General features: G+C 39.8%; 1 protein-coding gene across 1 annotated transcript; it reads right to left on the bottom strand.

The window, feature by feature from the left end:
• Positions 1–657: 657 nt before the first annotated feature.
• Positions 658–13,449, bottom strand: NKRF (NFKB repressing factor). The gene is made up of 3 exons (XM_031445670.2): positions 12,754–13,449; positions 3,755–3,885; positions 658–2,682 (listed from the first exon to the last, which is right to left on the bottom strand). The coding sequence occupies exons 1-3, from the start codon at positions 13,017–13,019 to the stop codon at positions 725–727; spliced, it is 2,355 nt and encodes a 784-aa protein (XP_031301530.2). The 5' UTR covers positions 13,020–13,449; the 3' UTR covers positions 658–724.
• Positions 13,450–17,873: the final 4,424 nt, after the last annotated feature.

The following is a 17,873-nucleotide window of genomic DNA, read 5'->3' as shown; positions in this document are numbered from 1 at the left end:
GCACCAAGAACAGACAGTTCCAGCTTCCTTTCTTCAGATTGAATCAAAGTTTGGGAAACTTTTCAATTGCTCTCTCAAACAGTGCTCTCTCAGCATGAAGACTAGAATTTGTTAAAACTCATATATCACAAGATACAGTAAATCACTTCCAATATTCTGGAAACCACATGGTAGAAGTTATAAATAAATGAACACTAAAATTACTTTAAGAAAGTTTTACATCATTTAGTTGGTAAGGACATTTACACGTACAGCACAATTTACTGTTAAACATTCTATAACTGGCTTCACAGAAAGATGAAAATAGATAATACAAAATGATCTGACATTTTCAGTTAAGTCTGGAATTAAGATTGTAGTTTTATTGTAGTCAGTATCAACTTTATATATTGTTGCAGATTGCTGTGATATGCCCTTTAAAATGGGAATTTCTTTTTGGGGTGAAATTCCATTTAGATATATGTTCTTGCTTTGTACAAACTACTAAAATCTGAGGGACACAGCAATATCAAAGACACAAACAGTAACTGCACAATATCATCTGCTGGATTAACCTAATACAAGTGGACAGGATTCTTCAGGTTCCAATATCTAATAAAGCACTATATGAAATGAACAAGGTGAAACATCTTATGAATGAATATACTCTGCAACCAGAACATGTATTATTTCTTTAATTCACAATCTGCCTCATTGGGCATTTACAAAACAAGTTAGTAAGGTCTCAATTTGCTTGAGGCATCACAAGCTCATAATGCCCCACTTGGCCTTCCTGTTTGAGCTGATCTAGTAAGTCTTCCTTCCGTCTTTTTCTACCCACCACCAGGTACCTATCATGGCCGACCCCATGAGACTTACTCTTAAGACCATACTTCTGGGCAATCTGATGTATTTGCTTCCGCTCATCATTAGTCAGCTCTGTAGAGAAAGTTAAATCCGTGTGGCTCTCGGAGCGGGCATAGTTTCTGATGATCTGTTCAATATCTCTCTTGGCAATTTTATTTACCCTCTCTACATCAAGACCGAGCCCTTCCCGCTTATGCTGCTCTTTGACAGAGATTGGCTCCCGAATGCCCTCACCAGACTTACCTAAACCCCCACCCGTCCAACCCATCTTTCTCAGCAGCTGATTTCCAATGTTATCTTCTTTGATTTGTTGTTTATAAGCCTCCTCTGCTGAGCGGCCCTGAATTTCATTTCTTGAAATCACATCTTCAATAGCTCCTTTCTTCAAGTTGTTAATGACAGTCGGCTGGGTCTTTTTGAGGGTTTTCACAGCTTCCCCAGCAGCTTCATATTTGACAGTTTTCTTCACTCCAACTGCTTCTGCAATTACTTCACTCTCTAGAATTACCTTACATTTCCATCGGAGGCCTGTCATTCTTTCATACACATATTCAACTGTCATTCGGTTAAACTGAGCTGTGTCGTTCAGCGTGCACACAGGATTCGAAGAATTCTCGTAAACTACGAGATCCTTTATATCTTTCTTCTTTCCAGATCCCCTGGGTGAAGAGCCTGTTTGGCATTGTGAACTTTTGACTGATGGGTAAGTGGGTTGTGTTTTTTGAAGGATTTTCAAAGCCTCATCAGCAGCTGCATGTTTACTTGTTTTTTTGGTTCCATAACCTTCAGCTAAGCAGTGGTCTTGCAAAAACACTCGACAACGCCATGTACGATTTGGCATCATCTCATATTTGTATTCAACAGACATTTTGTTGTATGAGGCAGAATTGTTAAGGATACCAATTGCATCGTTTGCATTTTCCGTAAGGATAAAATTGGTCCAGTGTTTGGCGGAAGCATTAAAAATCGGCTGCCCAGAAGCATCTTTAGCCAGCACCACCAGCTCTTCTGGTGGTTTCAGAGCCGGAGGAAATTCATATGAAGGCATGCCAACCTGACATACCACAAGGTCCTCTCCAATCGTGTGCTTGAATTTCCGTCGGACAACCCTAACTTCAATACGTTTCTGCAAGAGTTTCACAGCTAGCTCAGTAGCTCGATCCCTGGACCCATTCTTGCTGCCAGCATAACCTGTAGTTAAGTAGATATTTTGACATCTAACTTCACAAGCATAACCATCTGTTAGAAGTTTCTTATTTTTGGGGATGTCAGCAGGAGAGATTTCTTTTAAAGGAGCGTATATATATTCAGGATTTGTCTTACATGCCTGAATACAACGAGTTAACATGTATGTATAATTAATTTTATCAGATCCAGAAGTCATCTCTGGATTAGAAAGGTTCTTCCAGATAGTTGCTGTTAATTTTTCAATAAAATACTGCTTCTCAGCCACCACTGACTCAGGAAATGTCTGTGATGGTGAAGGCTCAGGAGCTGACTGAGAGTTTGCCTGCTGTGATGTGCTGCTGGGGGCAGGGTTCCCACTGTCAAAATACATGTTGGCTGTTACAGGCTGGTCTTTTGTGAAAATAAATCCTGATGAATCACAGTACTGAGAATTCCCATCTTGTATACTGAAAGAGTCTTGAGTATAATCTTGGTAGATGTCTCTTGGCATGCTGGCAAAATGTGTTTGTTCATTTGCCTCTTTTGTTTGAGGGCCATAAGGATCTTCCTGTCTTTCATCTTTTGAACTACTAGCTACAAAATGTACAGGCTCAAAACGAGGTCTCACATGGCATTTGGAACCGGCTTGCTTTTTAGGAGGATTTTGACCTATAGAATGAGTGAAATTTACAATTCATTAAAAAGGGAATATTTCAAAAGAACCAAGCAGGAAAATAGTACCAACCATATTATTTTTGCAAGCTGTATTGTTGGTACAAGATACTTCCCATCACAAAAAACTTCAGGTCATTTAGGTGAAGGGACTCAAATATCAATGGAAGATTCCAGCATAAGGAGGGTTGCTCCCTGTCCTTCCACATGTAGGGGAAGAGACTTGATAGAAAATATGTCACTGACTCAAGTATGCAGGTCACCACCACGCATGACTGATAGATGCTTCTGCATCTAATGAGTTAAAGCAAGGTGAAGTGTACTGAGTAAGAAGTGGTTCCACTACATCTCATACCACCTGTGCTGAACAGCTCCCTTCTTAAGGACTACAAATGGAACAGATGGCTCTAATGCAACAGAGGTGATGACCAGAGGCATTTACAAAGCTTTTTTTCTCTTTTGTATCAAAAGTGAGTGATTCTGTGATGGTGCTTTACATGGTTGTGACTAAAAAATCAAATAAAAACAATTGTCAAAAGATGCCAAAGGTTTTCAACTCCAAAATCTTAGTTCTGACCTATTCTACACAAAAAGGTATCTGCTGTATTTTATTTCTAGAACAAACAACAGCTGGAAACTAATGATTTATGATGGGTATCAGATTTAAAGCTATGGAAGAACCCTCAGTTGAGGCTATACCAGACACTAGAGCTTTCTCCCTTTTACACTGTTTAGTAGAAAGCTGGTCCATCTTGGACCCATCCAACAGCATTTAGTTACTTAGATGCTCAAATGATCAGAGTATAAGGTTGTTCTATTTAGAGGGAGGTTCCATGGCATGGACTTCAAGGATAGCATTAGAATGTGAGTTCAGTATTCTTAGTTTTCAGTTCTATTTAGCATCCTCAAAAAAAAAAAAACTATCCATAACTAAAAGTTAAAACTCTTTTACATCTGTGTAAGATCCAATGTTACCAATGTTGTTTAAAATCATACACCACACTCAAATCTTTTAATAAAAGCCACATTTTCTCTTTAAACCCCACCTTCCAGAAACAAGTATACTCACCATCACATGTTGAGAGGTGACGTTTTTGACCTTTGGAAGGTTTGGACAGCATCAAGTCATATGATGGCATCTCCCCAATATCAATACCTTCAGCCATTTGGAGAATTTTTTCCATCAAGCGTGGGCTGTACCTATTTAAATTAATATAATCTACAGTTAAAACAGATAAGAATGCAGTTTTTGAAAAAGCTTCTAAATGAGCCACCTTATAGTTACTCCCACAGGACTTTATCAACAGAGTATCTTGGCTATAAAACTGGAGAATCTACCCTAAAATACTTACCTATCAAATGAGTAATTATGTTACTGTCATTAGAAGACATACAAACATAAAAATCAAGAAGTTTAAGTGAAGATCTTATCTTTAATTTGAATTGAAAGTAGCCATACAAACTTATAATTTGTTTTTCTCTATCATATATGTATATTATATATAAATAATTATATTAATATACTTATAGAAGTATTAAGAATGTTAAGAGCTACTGGGTTGTTAACATCCAGATTTTGGTTTCTATCATTTCCCACAAAAAGGAATCAGGGTCCTGAGAGACATGGTTGGATCCAAGTCTGGGGAAAGAAATGTACAAGGTGCACCTGGGAGATATTTTTGTGCCTGGAAACAAGGAAGCTATCAAAGACCTCAGGGGTTGTGTCAAATGGACTCAGAAGCCAGTCTGAATAGATTTCTACTGGCAAAGTGAGCCACCTTGAGTATCAACAAGAACAATAACCACAGTGGACTGAGACACATCAAATAAGTTAACACTCCATTAGTTCATAATGATAGTTACAAACTCATTATTGATTACCTTTGGAGGATGGCAGGGAATCAACTCATTATTCAAAAAACAGGTAATATTAAAGGAAGAAACCAAGCACTCATCCAGCATTTTCCTGTACAAAATGTACCTCAGAGCAGCTAAAGAGTTGATAAGGAAAATCTCTTTTATAGAAGTATTCCAGCTAATAAATGAAGGAATGATAGACTACTGCCATTCTGCAACCCATAATGCAGCAATAAATGATCATCAATGGCTGCTGAAGCTATCAAGTGAAAAGTTGATGGGAAAGAACCCAGAAATAGACCCACACAGACATACTCAACCATTGACAAAGTTGCAAAAGCAATTCAATGGCAGGACAGCCTTTTTCAACAAATGGTGCTGGAGCAAGTGGGCATCCATAGGCCAAACAACCAACCAACCTCAACCTCACACCTTACAGAAAAATTAACCTGAAATGCATCACAAACTTATATGTAAAATGCAAAACTAAGAAGCTTTTATTTAAAAAAAGAACAGGAGAAAACCTTCAAGATCTAGGGCTAGGCAAAGAGTTCTTACACTTGATGCCAAAAGCATGATCCATAAAAGCAAAAATTAATAAAATAGATGCCATCAAAATTAAAAACTTTTGTTCTCAAAAGACCTTGTGAAGATGAAAAGACAAGCTACAGACAAGAACAAAAGATATGAACAGAACATTTCACCAAAGAGGATACACAGATTGCAAATAAGCACACAAAAAGATGTTCAACATCGTAAGTCAACAGAGAAATGCAGTTTAAAACCACAATGAGATATCACTACATACCTCTCAGAATGGCTAAAGTGAAGAATAGTGACAACACCAAATGCTTACAAGGATGTAGAGAAACTGGGTCACTTACACGTTGCCAGTGGGAATGTAAAATGGTATAGCCACTCTGGAAACAACTTGGAAGTTTCTCATAAAATTAAATGTGCAATTACCACACAACCTTGCAACTGCACTTCTGGGCATTTAGCTCAGAGAAATAAAAACTTATATTCACACAAAAACCTGTACACAAATGTTCATAACAGCTTTATTTGTAATAGACAAAAACTGCAATCAGCCCAGATGTCCTTCAACAGGTGGCTAAACTCTGGTACTATATACACCATGGAACACTTCTCAGCAATAAAAAGGAATAAACTATGATACAATATTGTGTACGAATGGGAAGGAGAGGATGTAGTTATAAAGGGGCAACGTGAGGGATTCTTGTACTGGAACTTCAATATCTTGATTGTGGTAGTGGATACACAAATCTACACATTTGATAAACTGTATAGAATACATACACACACACACACAGACACACAGACACACACGAGTACTACTAAAACTAGGGGAAACTGCGTATTATCAATGGATTGTAACAATGTTATTATCTTGGTTGTGATATTATACAATAACTTTGCAAAATGTTGTCACTGGAGGAATCTATAATTATTGCAATAAAAATTTCAATTAAAAAAAGTTGGTGGGGAACTTATAATCTTATCACTAAAAATGGACATGTGTCCCTGATGTGATATGATAGGATAGAGATCTATAAGGTGTTCCTGCCCACCAAATAATTGAACCCAAACTTAATCAAGCCCCTAACTCCTAGAAACACATTAAACACCACAAGAACATAGCCAGCCAAATCCAGAATGAAGGAAACACTATGTGACAAACCAATTTCTTCATCAAATAAACAGCATGAAAATAAAAGGAGAAGGGAACAATTATAGGTTAAAGGAGACAGGTCAACAAAATATAATGTGAATCAAACAAACCAACTGCAAAAAGACATCCTGAGACAAATGGAGAAAGCTGAACATGGTGTAGGCATTGGATGATTTTAAGAAATTATTGTTAATTTTGTTGATTATAAATAATGGTATTATGACTCTATTTTTAAAAATTCTTACTGGTACAGACATATACTGAGGTATTTGCAGGACAAATGATGTCAAGATTTCCTTTTTTTTTAAGTGATGCTTTTTTTTCTGGTTGAAAAATTTAAATTTTTTTTTCTTTTTTAAGTGATACTTTCTTTTTTTAAAAAAAATTGCGGGGTAATTAGGTTTATTTATTTTATTTATTTATCTCTTGGTAGAGGTACTGGGGATTGAATCCAGGACCTTGTGCACACTAAGCAGGCACTCTACCACTAAGCTACACCCTCCTCCACAAGATTTTCTTTAATATACTCCAGACTACCTCCCACAAAAAACTAGGGGCAGAATAAATTAATGAGAAAGGTAGCATGACAGACTGTTGATAATTGCTGAAGTTGGGTGACGGCACATGGGTGTTCAGTAAACTCTTCTACTTTTCTGTGTATTTGATTTTTCCATAATAAAAAGCTTTAAAATACACAATTTTAAAAAGTGCCCCTTATGAAGTAGATTGGCTGCTTGATAGAATATCAATTTCCTTCAGAGAAACAAAAATATGAGCTCAAGTGAAGTTTTGATTATCATGGGGATCTACTCACCCTTCCTACCTTCAGAGCCTTTCTCGGCCTATAACAAAAAAAGACTCTGGGTGGCTTTTGGGATGAAAGTTCTAAAAATGAGTAACTGTCACACCTCTTAGTGAATGGGTTCTGAACTTGGAGGATAATATTTTCCATTTTCAGCACGATAGAAGCATGATAGTTTCCACACCTATCAGATGTCTTTCCTTGCAAAACAGAGAAGTCAAGACATGGTGGCCTTCATGACAGATCACCTGGAAGCTAGCCCAGTTGTAACCCACACTTCCTGCTGATAATTGCTGCTGCCAACACCAGTATTTAAATGCCAAGAGTACTTTTATTTTCATTTACTCTTATCTAAACATTGAAAAGTACAGCCTAAAATGTCACACTTTCTATCACTTCCATTCAGATCTGGGAGTCCAGTTTCCAAGGTATGAGATGAAAACAACAGATTATGAAAATGAGATGAAGTCTTAAATCTCAAACTGGTAGTGCCACTTTTGCTACCAAAATTGGTACGACAACCATGCCACTCACCTTGAATTGTGGTCAGAATTCTCCAGACCTTCAATTATAGCCTGATCCCAAATATGGTGAACAGCTTTTAATGATAAGAGCTGCCATAAATTGTGTACCCATAACGTGCGCAGCATGTGCCACCCCCCACCATGACTATCTTTCAGTATAGGTTTACTATACCCATTTTACAGATGTAGAATTTAAGATTCACAGAGGTTAAGGGTCAAACTCATGATTACACTGCTAGTAAGTAGCTCTGCTATTTTCCTGATTGTAAAGCTTAAATTTTTTAACAGCTTTATTGAGATATCACTGTCATATAAAAAAGTGTATTATATATTTAAGACGTGCAACTTGATACTGTTGTGAAGTCCAAACTCACTCTGATCACTGTATGAAAAGCCAATAAATTAGGAGATGAGGTGTTGGGCATGTGGGCCATACAGTGTGCTCGAACACCGCATCCGGGGCCCACTTCATTCATGCTCACTTTTCTCTCAGGTTTCTTCCAGTGTTAGTAATGATTATATCTACTTACTGTTCCCTATTCATTACATCTGCCACAAAATTCAACATCACCCATAGGCTATAAAAATAAACTTTTGTGGAGGTTGCCAACACAGTCATCTTCTCAGTCCTTTAATAGAAAGTCATAATACCGAAGAAGCCCAACCAGCTCAAACAATAATGAAAAAGACTATATAGTGCCTAACACTTGACTATTCAAAGAACAATGCAAATATTAATCTTTTTTATGAGTCTCTATTTTTTATTGCAGTATAGTCAGTTTACAATGTTGTGTCAATTTCCAGTGTACAGCTGCAAATATTCATCTTTGCATCAATCTTTAATACAAAGACCACTAGGATTTTAGCCTCATTTCTAAAATTCTCCAGAGAGTAGCTTTCCAGGGATAAAGAAGTGTTTCCACAAATTTGATATAAGCCAAGGCAGTAAAGCTTTCATTACAGTTCTCCATAGTATATTTTTTTGTAGTAGAATTAAAACACCTTTACTCCAGACACTTTAGAGAATCCACCAAGAAAAGCACCTACAAACCCAACCACTGATAACTTCATTAACAATTAATATTTGGGGGTTTACTTTTTATTCCTTTTCCTATGCTTTCCATACCACCTCCCTCCTAAAAAAAATACTAACAGGTTATCTATATTGTTTTGTAATCTGCTGGGGGTTTTGTTGTTGTTTTTCTTAATTTACTATGTCATAAGCTTTTTCTCCATGTCATTACCACATGAGTTTTAATGGCTGTGTAGTTTCTATCTTATGGGAGACCATGATGTAAAGTACTATTATGGCAAGTCTAATATAGTAACTTTAAGATACATGTATATTATATAGTTAAGTCTGTTAATTAACCCATTTGGTTATAAATGCTTAAAAGAAAACCAAAAGGCCCAGCAGGTCTTTAAGGTTTTCAAAGGTAGCTTATTATGTACCAAGCTTTTGGAAATCAGGATGCTATTAAACTGTCCCATGATACCTAGCATACAATAAGATGAGTTCTAATGGACAAAGACATCTGACCTTGTGAATTTTACATTCTTGAACAAAGACAGGCACATTTAGATGCATTCTTATAATACACAATGACACCTGACATTTAATAAACATTCAGTTTTAGATGCTTTTGAAACATTTTAAAATTTATTAAACTGCTCTCCTAGGTCCTAATAAAAAAAAGCTTAGGTTTAAAAACTAAGCAAAGATTAAGATTTCCAAGTATAAAATTATTTACACACAACTATTCATAAACTCCTAACATCATAAGTGAATACCATACAACCAAGATTATTGATTCATCTTTCAAAAGCTCCCACTCATACTTCATTAGCTGGTGACTGATGCAGTCTACCTACTAAGTGTAAAGCTGGTTTCACAACATGAGCCCAGCCAGCATCTACCTTCCAAACACCAGTCTCATATCAACAAGGAAGAGACAAATAATCAAGGTGGCAAAGCCAGTTTCATTTTAGGATATATTTTCTCTATTAATTAGTATCTCATCAAAGGTCAATAGGCCAGGTTTTCCGTTTCTAATACCATTGATGAAGAATGATTTGAAAACTGAATGCTCCAGTTAAAGAAACATTCTGCTATATTAAAAATATATATACATTATCGGCAATTTCAAGTAAAGATTGCACAGCTCCCTCAGCATTCATATGAATGATTATGCTATAGGTGTAGTTGATCAGAAGACTGTACTAACTTTTCATTAGCCACAAGATATATCTTAGAAATTGCCTGCAGAAAACAATCTTGACAGGTTGTTTACTTTTATGAAACAGGAAAAAAAGAGAAGAGAAATAATTTCAGCTTTTTGAGTTTCCTGGTTGCCTGGACTATGAGGATTAAAAAAATGGTCAAAAAGCAGATTGGAAAACATTGTTTTATTTTATCCTATAAGGTAATGGTTATATAGCCCCTGGATCAGCATTTCTTGATCACCGGTATTGCCTGGAACTTGTTAGAAAAGCAAATTCTGGAGTTCTACCTCACACCTATAGAATCAGAAACCGTGGGGGTGGAGCCCAGCAATCTGTGTTTTGACAAGCCTAATATGTGATTCTGATGCTTACTTAAATCTGAGAAACACAGAGTCAGGAAGATATTCAAACAAGTTCAGTGAAAATCACCACTATCACCAAAAGGAATGAAACATGGTTTGCCTCCCTGCACATTTGAGCTCCTCCTGGCCTGGTCTTATTTATAATCAAGCAGTTTTCAAATATATCCTTGAGCTAGGAGTTATTTCAGCCCCAGCTAAATCAGAACACAGAAAAGTCCTGCGAGTGGGAAACAAAGTACAGAGTTCCCTTCTTGCTACTATTTACAATCTGTTCTAAAAGTTAAGGGACAAACTTTGAACAACAAATTGATAATTTGAGTTTAGAATGGGCTGTGTCACCATGTATTCTGCAGTTCCCTTGTGAGAAAAGAAGAGTCTTCTGTCACAGAAGAATAGACCAGAAAACAAGAGCTCTGCCAACATCAACATTGACAAGTATTGGAATATAGATTTTATCCACCTGAAGACAACTAACATAAAGCCTGCTTAAAGTGGAAGACTGCACTTGGCCCCTAGCTTCCAAGATTCTTTATTGTCCCTTCCTTTTCTCTTACATGGAGGTTATCAGATATAATGCAAACATCACTCTTCATTTAAGCTAGTTGATAATGCTATAGCAATTCTTGAATTGACTGAAACTGCAATGTAACATGACAAGTGCATGCACACATACACAATGCCCTGGATGCCTGAGCTTTTAACACCAACTACCACTGGCTTGTGTTTTTTAATGCCCTTGTTATGCACAAGGCTGCTGTTTTTGGAATGAAATCCTGAGGTATATATAATGATGTGGTTTGTGTCTGTTACTTGCTTCACTCCTGGTCCGTCCTTCCCAAACACAGCAGCTGTCTCAGTGGGAAGAGCATCAGAAGACCTGGGTCCTGGCCCCAACTGCGGGACTTTGGAAAAGTCACTTAACTTCTTGGCCTCCATTGATTCAGCTGTAAAAATGAGACACCACCCAATTCCCAAGGTTGTTGTATTAAGTGAGAGACATAAATATTTTAAGTATTTTGTACATTACAAAGCTATATTCATCTGTTTACTCCACACATATTTCCTGAGTGGCTGTTATGAAGAAGGCACTCTTCTAGGCACTGAAGATAAAGGCAGGAACAAGAAGCAAAAGCCCTTCCCCCATTCTAGTGGGAAAGTAAGATTTATCATTAACACAAAGGAGAGTTATTCTCCTTCCCCATGTAACTCTTTTTTTTAAGGGTTCAGATTCCCCCATGGCCTTCTTAAGATTAAGGAGACCTATGATTACAGGATAAAGGTACCTTTTCAACTGCCAGAACAATATCGTTAAGTGAAGGTCAATTAGATTTATCTGACTTGATTAATTACTGAGGCTTCCCCAGTTGTAACCAGTTCCTCCAGTGAAATAATCATTATCTAACTAATCTAGAGAAGACAGAAAAAATAATGTGTTATGAAAGCAAAACAAAGTGTCACACTGGATGCTGTGCTCAACAATTAAGCATTAACGGTAGATAATTCAATTTTTCTGTATCTGTTACAGTCATTCCTGGAACTGAACTGGCTGAATTTTATCTGATCATTTTCCAGAATTTCTCATCCTTCCTAATAAAAAATTCACCGTGAGGCAACTGTCAAAAGAAAAAAGAGGAGGAGGAGGAGAAGGAGAAGAAGCAGAAGCAGAAGAAGCAGAAGCAGCAGCAGCAGCAGCAGCTTCTCAGTCTATCAAACGAATGATTAGTCTGGTGTAGGACCCATTTGGGGGTTCTGAAGGACAGTGGTCCAAGTAGTCTCTTTTAAAAAAAAAATGCGTTGAAATCATACTGCGGTCTCCGTTGAATGCAAAGAGCTTTCAAAGAGGCCTGTTCAGAACACGCACCAGGTTCTACGAAAGGGGTGGAAAACAAACACACGCACACCTAAAACCTCACGCAGATGTCAAATGTTAATCCTTCTGATCACATTTAAGGCGAAAGGAGGGCAGTCTGTTTTTATAGTAGATATATCCATTTCTTTGTTTGCATCCAGACACATTATGCGCAAATCTACAAGCCAGGCGGACCCTGCGGCTGAGAGACCTCTTACAAACGGCCTCCCCAGAAGACAGTAAAACCGAGCTGGGGGCTGGTGTTGTTTAATTTAATGAGGATGGAAACAGAGAACAGTCAGGAGACCACTAGAATTAGAACCGCAGAGTCCCCTTCTTCTCCCCTCAACAGACCCTCGAAGCCCCGACTGTCTAATATTCTCTGCGAATACCGCATCCTTAGACGGTCCTACGCAGGTCCGAGGTTCTGCTGTTCATTTCCCACGCCCTCCAAAACCACCATCACAATGACTACCTCTCAACAATCCTATCCCTGGCGGTGCTTTATCTCCAACACTGGTCCTGAAGGGGCCGCTCCCCCGATCCCCGCACCCTTCTAGCTGTTTGATCATCCCCTTCCACCTCGCTTGGCCAACCCCCACCCCTCCCCGGGCCAATAGTGAGCCCTCTGGAGTCCTCCAGCATCTCCAAATCTCCAGCCTCTAAGCCCTCATCATACCCCGCCTCTGTCCCTATCCCGACCCCTATCACCGATCCCTCTACCCAGGTCCCTACCCCGACCCTCACACCTTACTCACCTGCAGCCCAGGAAAACGTGGTTGGTCCAGGCAGCCGAGAGCGCAAGGAGCTGGTCTAGGGCAGCCCCGGGATAGCTGTGCAGGTGCCGACAGATGAAGCTGCGCCGCAGAGCCCACTGCCAGTCACTTTCGTGGCTATAGCGCCACTGCTCCAGCACTGGCTCGGGCGGGGGCGGCGGGAGCGGCGGCAGCGGCGGCGGCGGGAGGGGGGGCAGCGGCGGCGGCGACAGGAAGTCGCCCCCCAACAGCAGACGTCCGCCAGCCATCTCCGCCCCCAAACAGGGACCCCAGGGATGAAGCCGACTCCAGACCAGGAGCTAGAGGGAACAGGGGTCGGTGGGAGTGGCCGGGTGAGGAGGGGCACGCCGAAGCGCGAAGACCAACTCTCAGGGGACTGGAGTGTGTGCGTGAGGGGCGACCGTTAAAAAGGAAAAGGCGAGCACAAGCCCACGTCCCGGCAACCGGGGCGCACGCCCGCTACACTCCTCCAACTCGTGGAGGAGCAGGAGGAGGGCGCCCACCGCAGTCACACGCGCGCCAGGGAGGCCAAGCCAAGCCCTGAGCGCCGCACCTCCAGCGAACCGCAGACTCACGCGCTGCGCGGGGAAGGAAAAAAAAAAAAAAAAAAGACACCAGCACGCTCTGCTCCCCCTCCTCTGAGCTCTAGCCTACCTACCCGCGTGCCACCCCGAGGTTGTGAGGCCAGTGCGCGTGCGTCGCGGCTGTTCCCTAACTTCAAAATCCCGTCGCCGGATCTCGCGCGACGTACATCTTTTCCCCCGTCTATGACGATTACGGCCTTTGACGCACTATCGTAACAAGCGGGGGGCGGGGCTCCGGGAAGGGAATTTGGGAAGATTCTCAGAGGTTCGGGAACATGGTTCTGTTAAGTCCCTGAAAGGCTCCCTCAGGTGATTGTTGGCAGCAATGGCTCGCCTGACGCTTTTCCCTGGGTTTCTGAGCGTTGCAATAGTGGGACCGTGTCTTTTGGGAGGGTCTTGGGTTTGAAATGGATTTTACACATTTTTTTTAATGTCAGCTCTGTGAGGCGCCTTTTCTTCAGAGGACAGCTTGAAAAGCTCTGTGCGTCTTGCATTATTAGCTTTGTTTTTTACTGTGAAGTAATAAAAGTGAAATACTTGTAAAGAAAATCATTCAGAGCGCCACTTCTCATATCGTCCATACACCATCCCAATTGCTGACAAACACAGACATCGTGTTTACACAGTTCTGATCGTGATTTCAAATAATTCTGTATTAACTATTAATTTAAAACGTGTAGAATATTACAAAATACAAAAGCCCCCCCCCCGAAAGAGGGTTAAAAGGCTGCACAGGAGCAAATGGCTCAGTTACACTGTAGGCAAACGTTACTACTCCACCCGTGGATCTGCTCCAGCCTGATCCCTCAATCTGTGTCTGCCAATCTGTGCTGTGAAAGTAGTTAATGAATGAGTGTCGGGGAATTTACACAGCACCTACTGTGTGCTCAAAATAGTCAATACAAGGGAAAAAGAAACTGGGTTTTCTTTGTAGTCCTAGAGCTGATTAGTGTTGTTGGGGAGAAATAGTCCTGCATACAACTCAACGTCCCAGGGCAGCAGGACAATTGGATGAGGTGGCTTTGACCCATTGTCCTCTTTTAACTCTTTAATGACATAGTTCTCATTATGTGACACATCTTATGTGTAGGGATGTGTTGGGCTGAGAAGAGCAGAAGATTAAAGCATTTTCCACAGTTTTAAAATGATTTATTTCCATGCCTGTCTCTCCCATTCCATAGGGAGGACATTGTCTCTGACTCTGTAGTAGGTATGTTTATTGAAGTAATGACAGTCTTTGAACTATCAGATCAAAGAACATGATACTAGAAGGGAAGCTTAGAGACTATAAATTCAAGTCATCCTTGTGCGAGTGAGAAAAATAAGGCCAGAGAGGTGTAGTGACTAGCTGAAGGCTGTAGAGACTGTTTGTGGCAGAGCTGATATCGGAATCTAGGTCCCCTGAATCCTCATCCAGTGTTCCCCCAGTCATTTGCCATTGCATTGCTCTGGTTTTTTTCTCCTCTTCCTCTTCACAGCATGTACTACCTTTTGAACTTTTTAAAAAATTTGACTGCCCCCTTCCCCTCCTCCCCCATCAGCTCCATGAGAACAAGGAATCATCTGTCTTGGTTTTAGCACCTACATCTGGCTCCTGTAGGAACTTCATAGATATTTGTTGAATTAAATGGATGATTGAATGAATGACGACTCATCATGTTGTCCCAAACTTGTGAAATTCATTTTCTTGGGGCCTACATTTTAAGCTGATTTCTTATTTTGCAGTTAGATTAATTGCAGCCTAAGCTGCTAACCTTCATCAAAATCATCATTGCAATCAATACACATCTTTCTTAGAAAAAGAGCTGAGAAAATAAAAATAAACTTCTCTCAGCTTGGATGAAAATCCTTCCATCATATAGGAACAAATAATTGCAATCTGACATATGAATTTGGATTACAAAGTGAAAGGCAATGAAATTGATGTTAGAGGCCATTTGCTCTGAAACAGCCATAACTGGAGTCCATTTGTAATTTCTTCTACGGGATAAGCAGTTTCACCTCTAGTAAATAAAACAAAAATTTGCATGATTCTCCATGACCTTCTTTCCCTGGTAATCCTTCTAATAAAAAAAAAAAATCCTTCAGCCAACCTATCTCATCCCATTCCCTTCTCACAAGCCACAGATGTTTTCTCAATGAGCAGGAATTGAAAACCCTAAGCAGAAGTAGATTATCTGAATAATGGTTGAAGAGAGGTGTAGGAGGGAGCTCTGATAACGGCAGCCGTTGCCATCCTAAAACCTCCTGTAATCATCCATCCTCCTCTCCGCCATCATCTATCTCCATTCTAACACAGGCTCCTGCCACTCTTCTTTACGCGAAACATACACACAGGCTGACAGCTTCTAGCTTCCTTCCCTGCCCTTTCCTGTGGGGGGAGCCAGTGAGTGATGAGAGGAGGGAAACCTGGAACCTGGTTAAGCACCACCCTCATAAATTATCCCAGAAATTTGATCACCAAAAGTTCCTGACTAGAGTATTCTGCACTACAATATCCTCTTGAGGAATGGCTACTAATGGATTAAAAGCAATAACTAGGAGCTGGCCAAATCTTGGTAATTTGAGCACTAAAATTATTGAGGACAATAATGAGCCATTGAAAAAATAGGAGGCCATAAGTCCACAGTGATATCAAGTAGATAAAAAATGATGAGAGATTAATGAAAAAGAATATGAAAATGAATATATGTATGTATATGCATGACTGGGACATTGTGCTGTACACCAGAAACTGACACATTATAACTGACTGTATTTTAAATTTTTAAAAATGAAGGAGAAAGGAGAGCCTTTGCTTACAATAGAATACCATGTGCCGATTGGTAAATCTGCAGGGAATAATGGAGTTGGAAAATCATCATTTTGTAGATAGCTTCAGGCAAGAATTACCAATAGATGCTAAATCTAGGGGGAAATTTTTTGATAAGGAGTAGGATATTTGCATGGATTTATAGTTTCTCCTCACAGATTGTTTATTAGTAACAAAAAAGGAAGGGAAACAGCAATTATATAGTAGAGATATTGGGCAATACCTTAACTCATTGTTAAAATGAGAACACTTTTTTAAAAAAAAATGGGGCTTGAAAAATATCAATGTCATAAAAGACAAAAAAAAAAAGCTGTTTCAGATTAAAAGAGACTAAAGAAACAGGACACAATGGGTGATCCTAGACCCAATCTTACATGAGAAGAAAAAATTGCTATACAGTATACTATTCGATAGATTAAAGTTGTGTAAAAGTGTTAAATTTACTGAAGTTGGTAGCTGTGGCTATGTAAGAGAATATCCTGATTGTTAGGAAATACTCACTGGAATATTTAGGGGTAAAGGGCCATGAAACATGTAAATTACTTTCAAATGGTTCAGAAAAAAATGTTATGTACCTCTATCTATCTATCTATTTAGATACAGAGAGGTGGCAGGGGGAGAGAGAAAGAGAGAGAGTTTGAGCATAAATGATAAAGGAAAAGGGGTAAAATATTAATTGGTACGTCTGGGTCAAGAACATGTGGGTATATATTGTACTATTCTTGTGACTTAATTTCAAAATCAGGTATCTCAAAAGTACAATAGCTCCCTGCATTGGTAAAGAATCTCAATCTAGCTACCACTTAGTCACTTTTTATTGTGTGTCCAGTGCTTTCCTGGGCCCCCTGGAGGGCTCTAAATGATGTTCCTACCCTTAGGAAGCTTAATATCTTTGGAGGAGTGATGTCCCTTAAGCAAGAAGCAGAGAAGATTATAAAATTTCAGCCAAGAAGTTCGAAAATGGAGAAGAGATCAGGAGAGGTGGATGGGGTCAAGAAAGGCCTCAAGGAGAAGGTAGGCCTGAACCTCGAAGGCAGAATTTAACTCAGTAGAGGCTATTTCAGACAATGTCAACAACTAGTTTGTGTAACTTAGGGAGAGGCCTATGCAGAGACTGAATGGGCCAGAATGGAGACTGGGTATTAGGAAGTACTGGAAAATATGGTTGAGTAGATAAGATAGGGCCAGTGTGTAAGCTCCTTAAGAGCAATGTCTAACTGATTTCATGCAAAGTACCCCACGTAGCAGAGGGGACTTGGCCAAACCCATGGGAGGTGTTCAATACACTCTTACCATTTGATTAAGAAAATAATTTCATTAAGCCCCGAACCAAGACAAGGAGTTTGTCCCCAATCCTATACATAATAAATATTCATATAATTTTTATGGGTATTAAGCTGAGGGGCAGGGATCTTCTAAAGCCGAAGCCAAAGAAGCTAAGCGGTATTGCAGGACCTGGCTGGACATTGATGGAAAGTAGTAGGTCTGGGTGGCAAAACCACTGTGAGGCATTACTGTTCGAATGCAGAACTCTTTCAAGGGGTGTCCCCATTTTAGAAGAATGACCTTGCAAGAAAGGTGTCCTTTTAGCAAAGGGATGAATCTCCCAGAGTAGAGCATTTCAGACACAAAAGGATGCTTAACCTCAGTGCTTGCAACTGGAGTCCAAGTTGCTCAGCCATTTTGAGGGTATTAGAGGCTCGGTT

Source organism: Camelus dromedarius, chromosome X (assembly GCF_036321535.1).
Source record: "Camelus dromedarius isolate mCamDro1 chromosome X, mCamDro1.pat, whole genome shotgun sequence".
NCBI lineage: Eukaryota > Metazoa > Chordata > Mammalia > Artiodactyla > Camelidae > Camelus > Camelus dromedarius.
The sequence above is the reverse complement of the archived record's forward strand: the minus strand, read 5'-3'. Positions and strand labels throughout refer to the sequence as shown.

Coding starts and splice junctions, on each gene's coding strand:
- NKRF (XM_031445670.2), bottom strand. CDS start 13,019: ATGGCTGGCGGACGTCTGCTGTTGGGGGGCGACTTCCTGTCGCCGCCG. Junction 3,886..12,753: donor CACGTTTTCCTGGGCTGCAG/GTGAGTAAGGTG, acceptor TAATTTAAATAG/GTACAGCCCACGCTTGATGG. Junction 2,683..3,754: donor TCACCTCTCAACATGTGATG/GTGAGTATACTT, acceptor CTCATTCTATAG/GTCAAAATCCTCCTAAAAAG.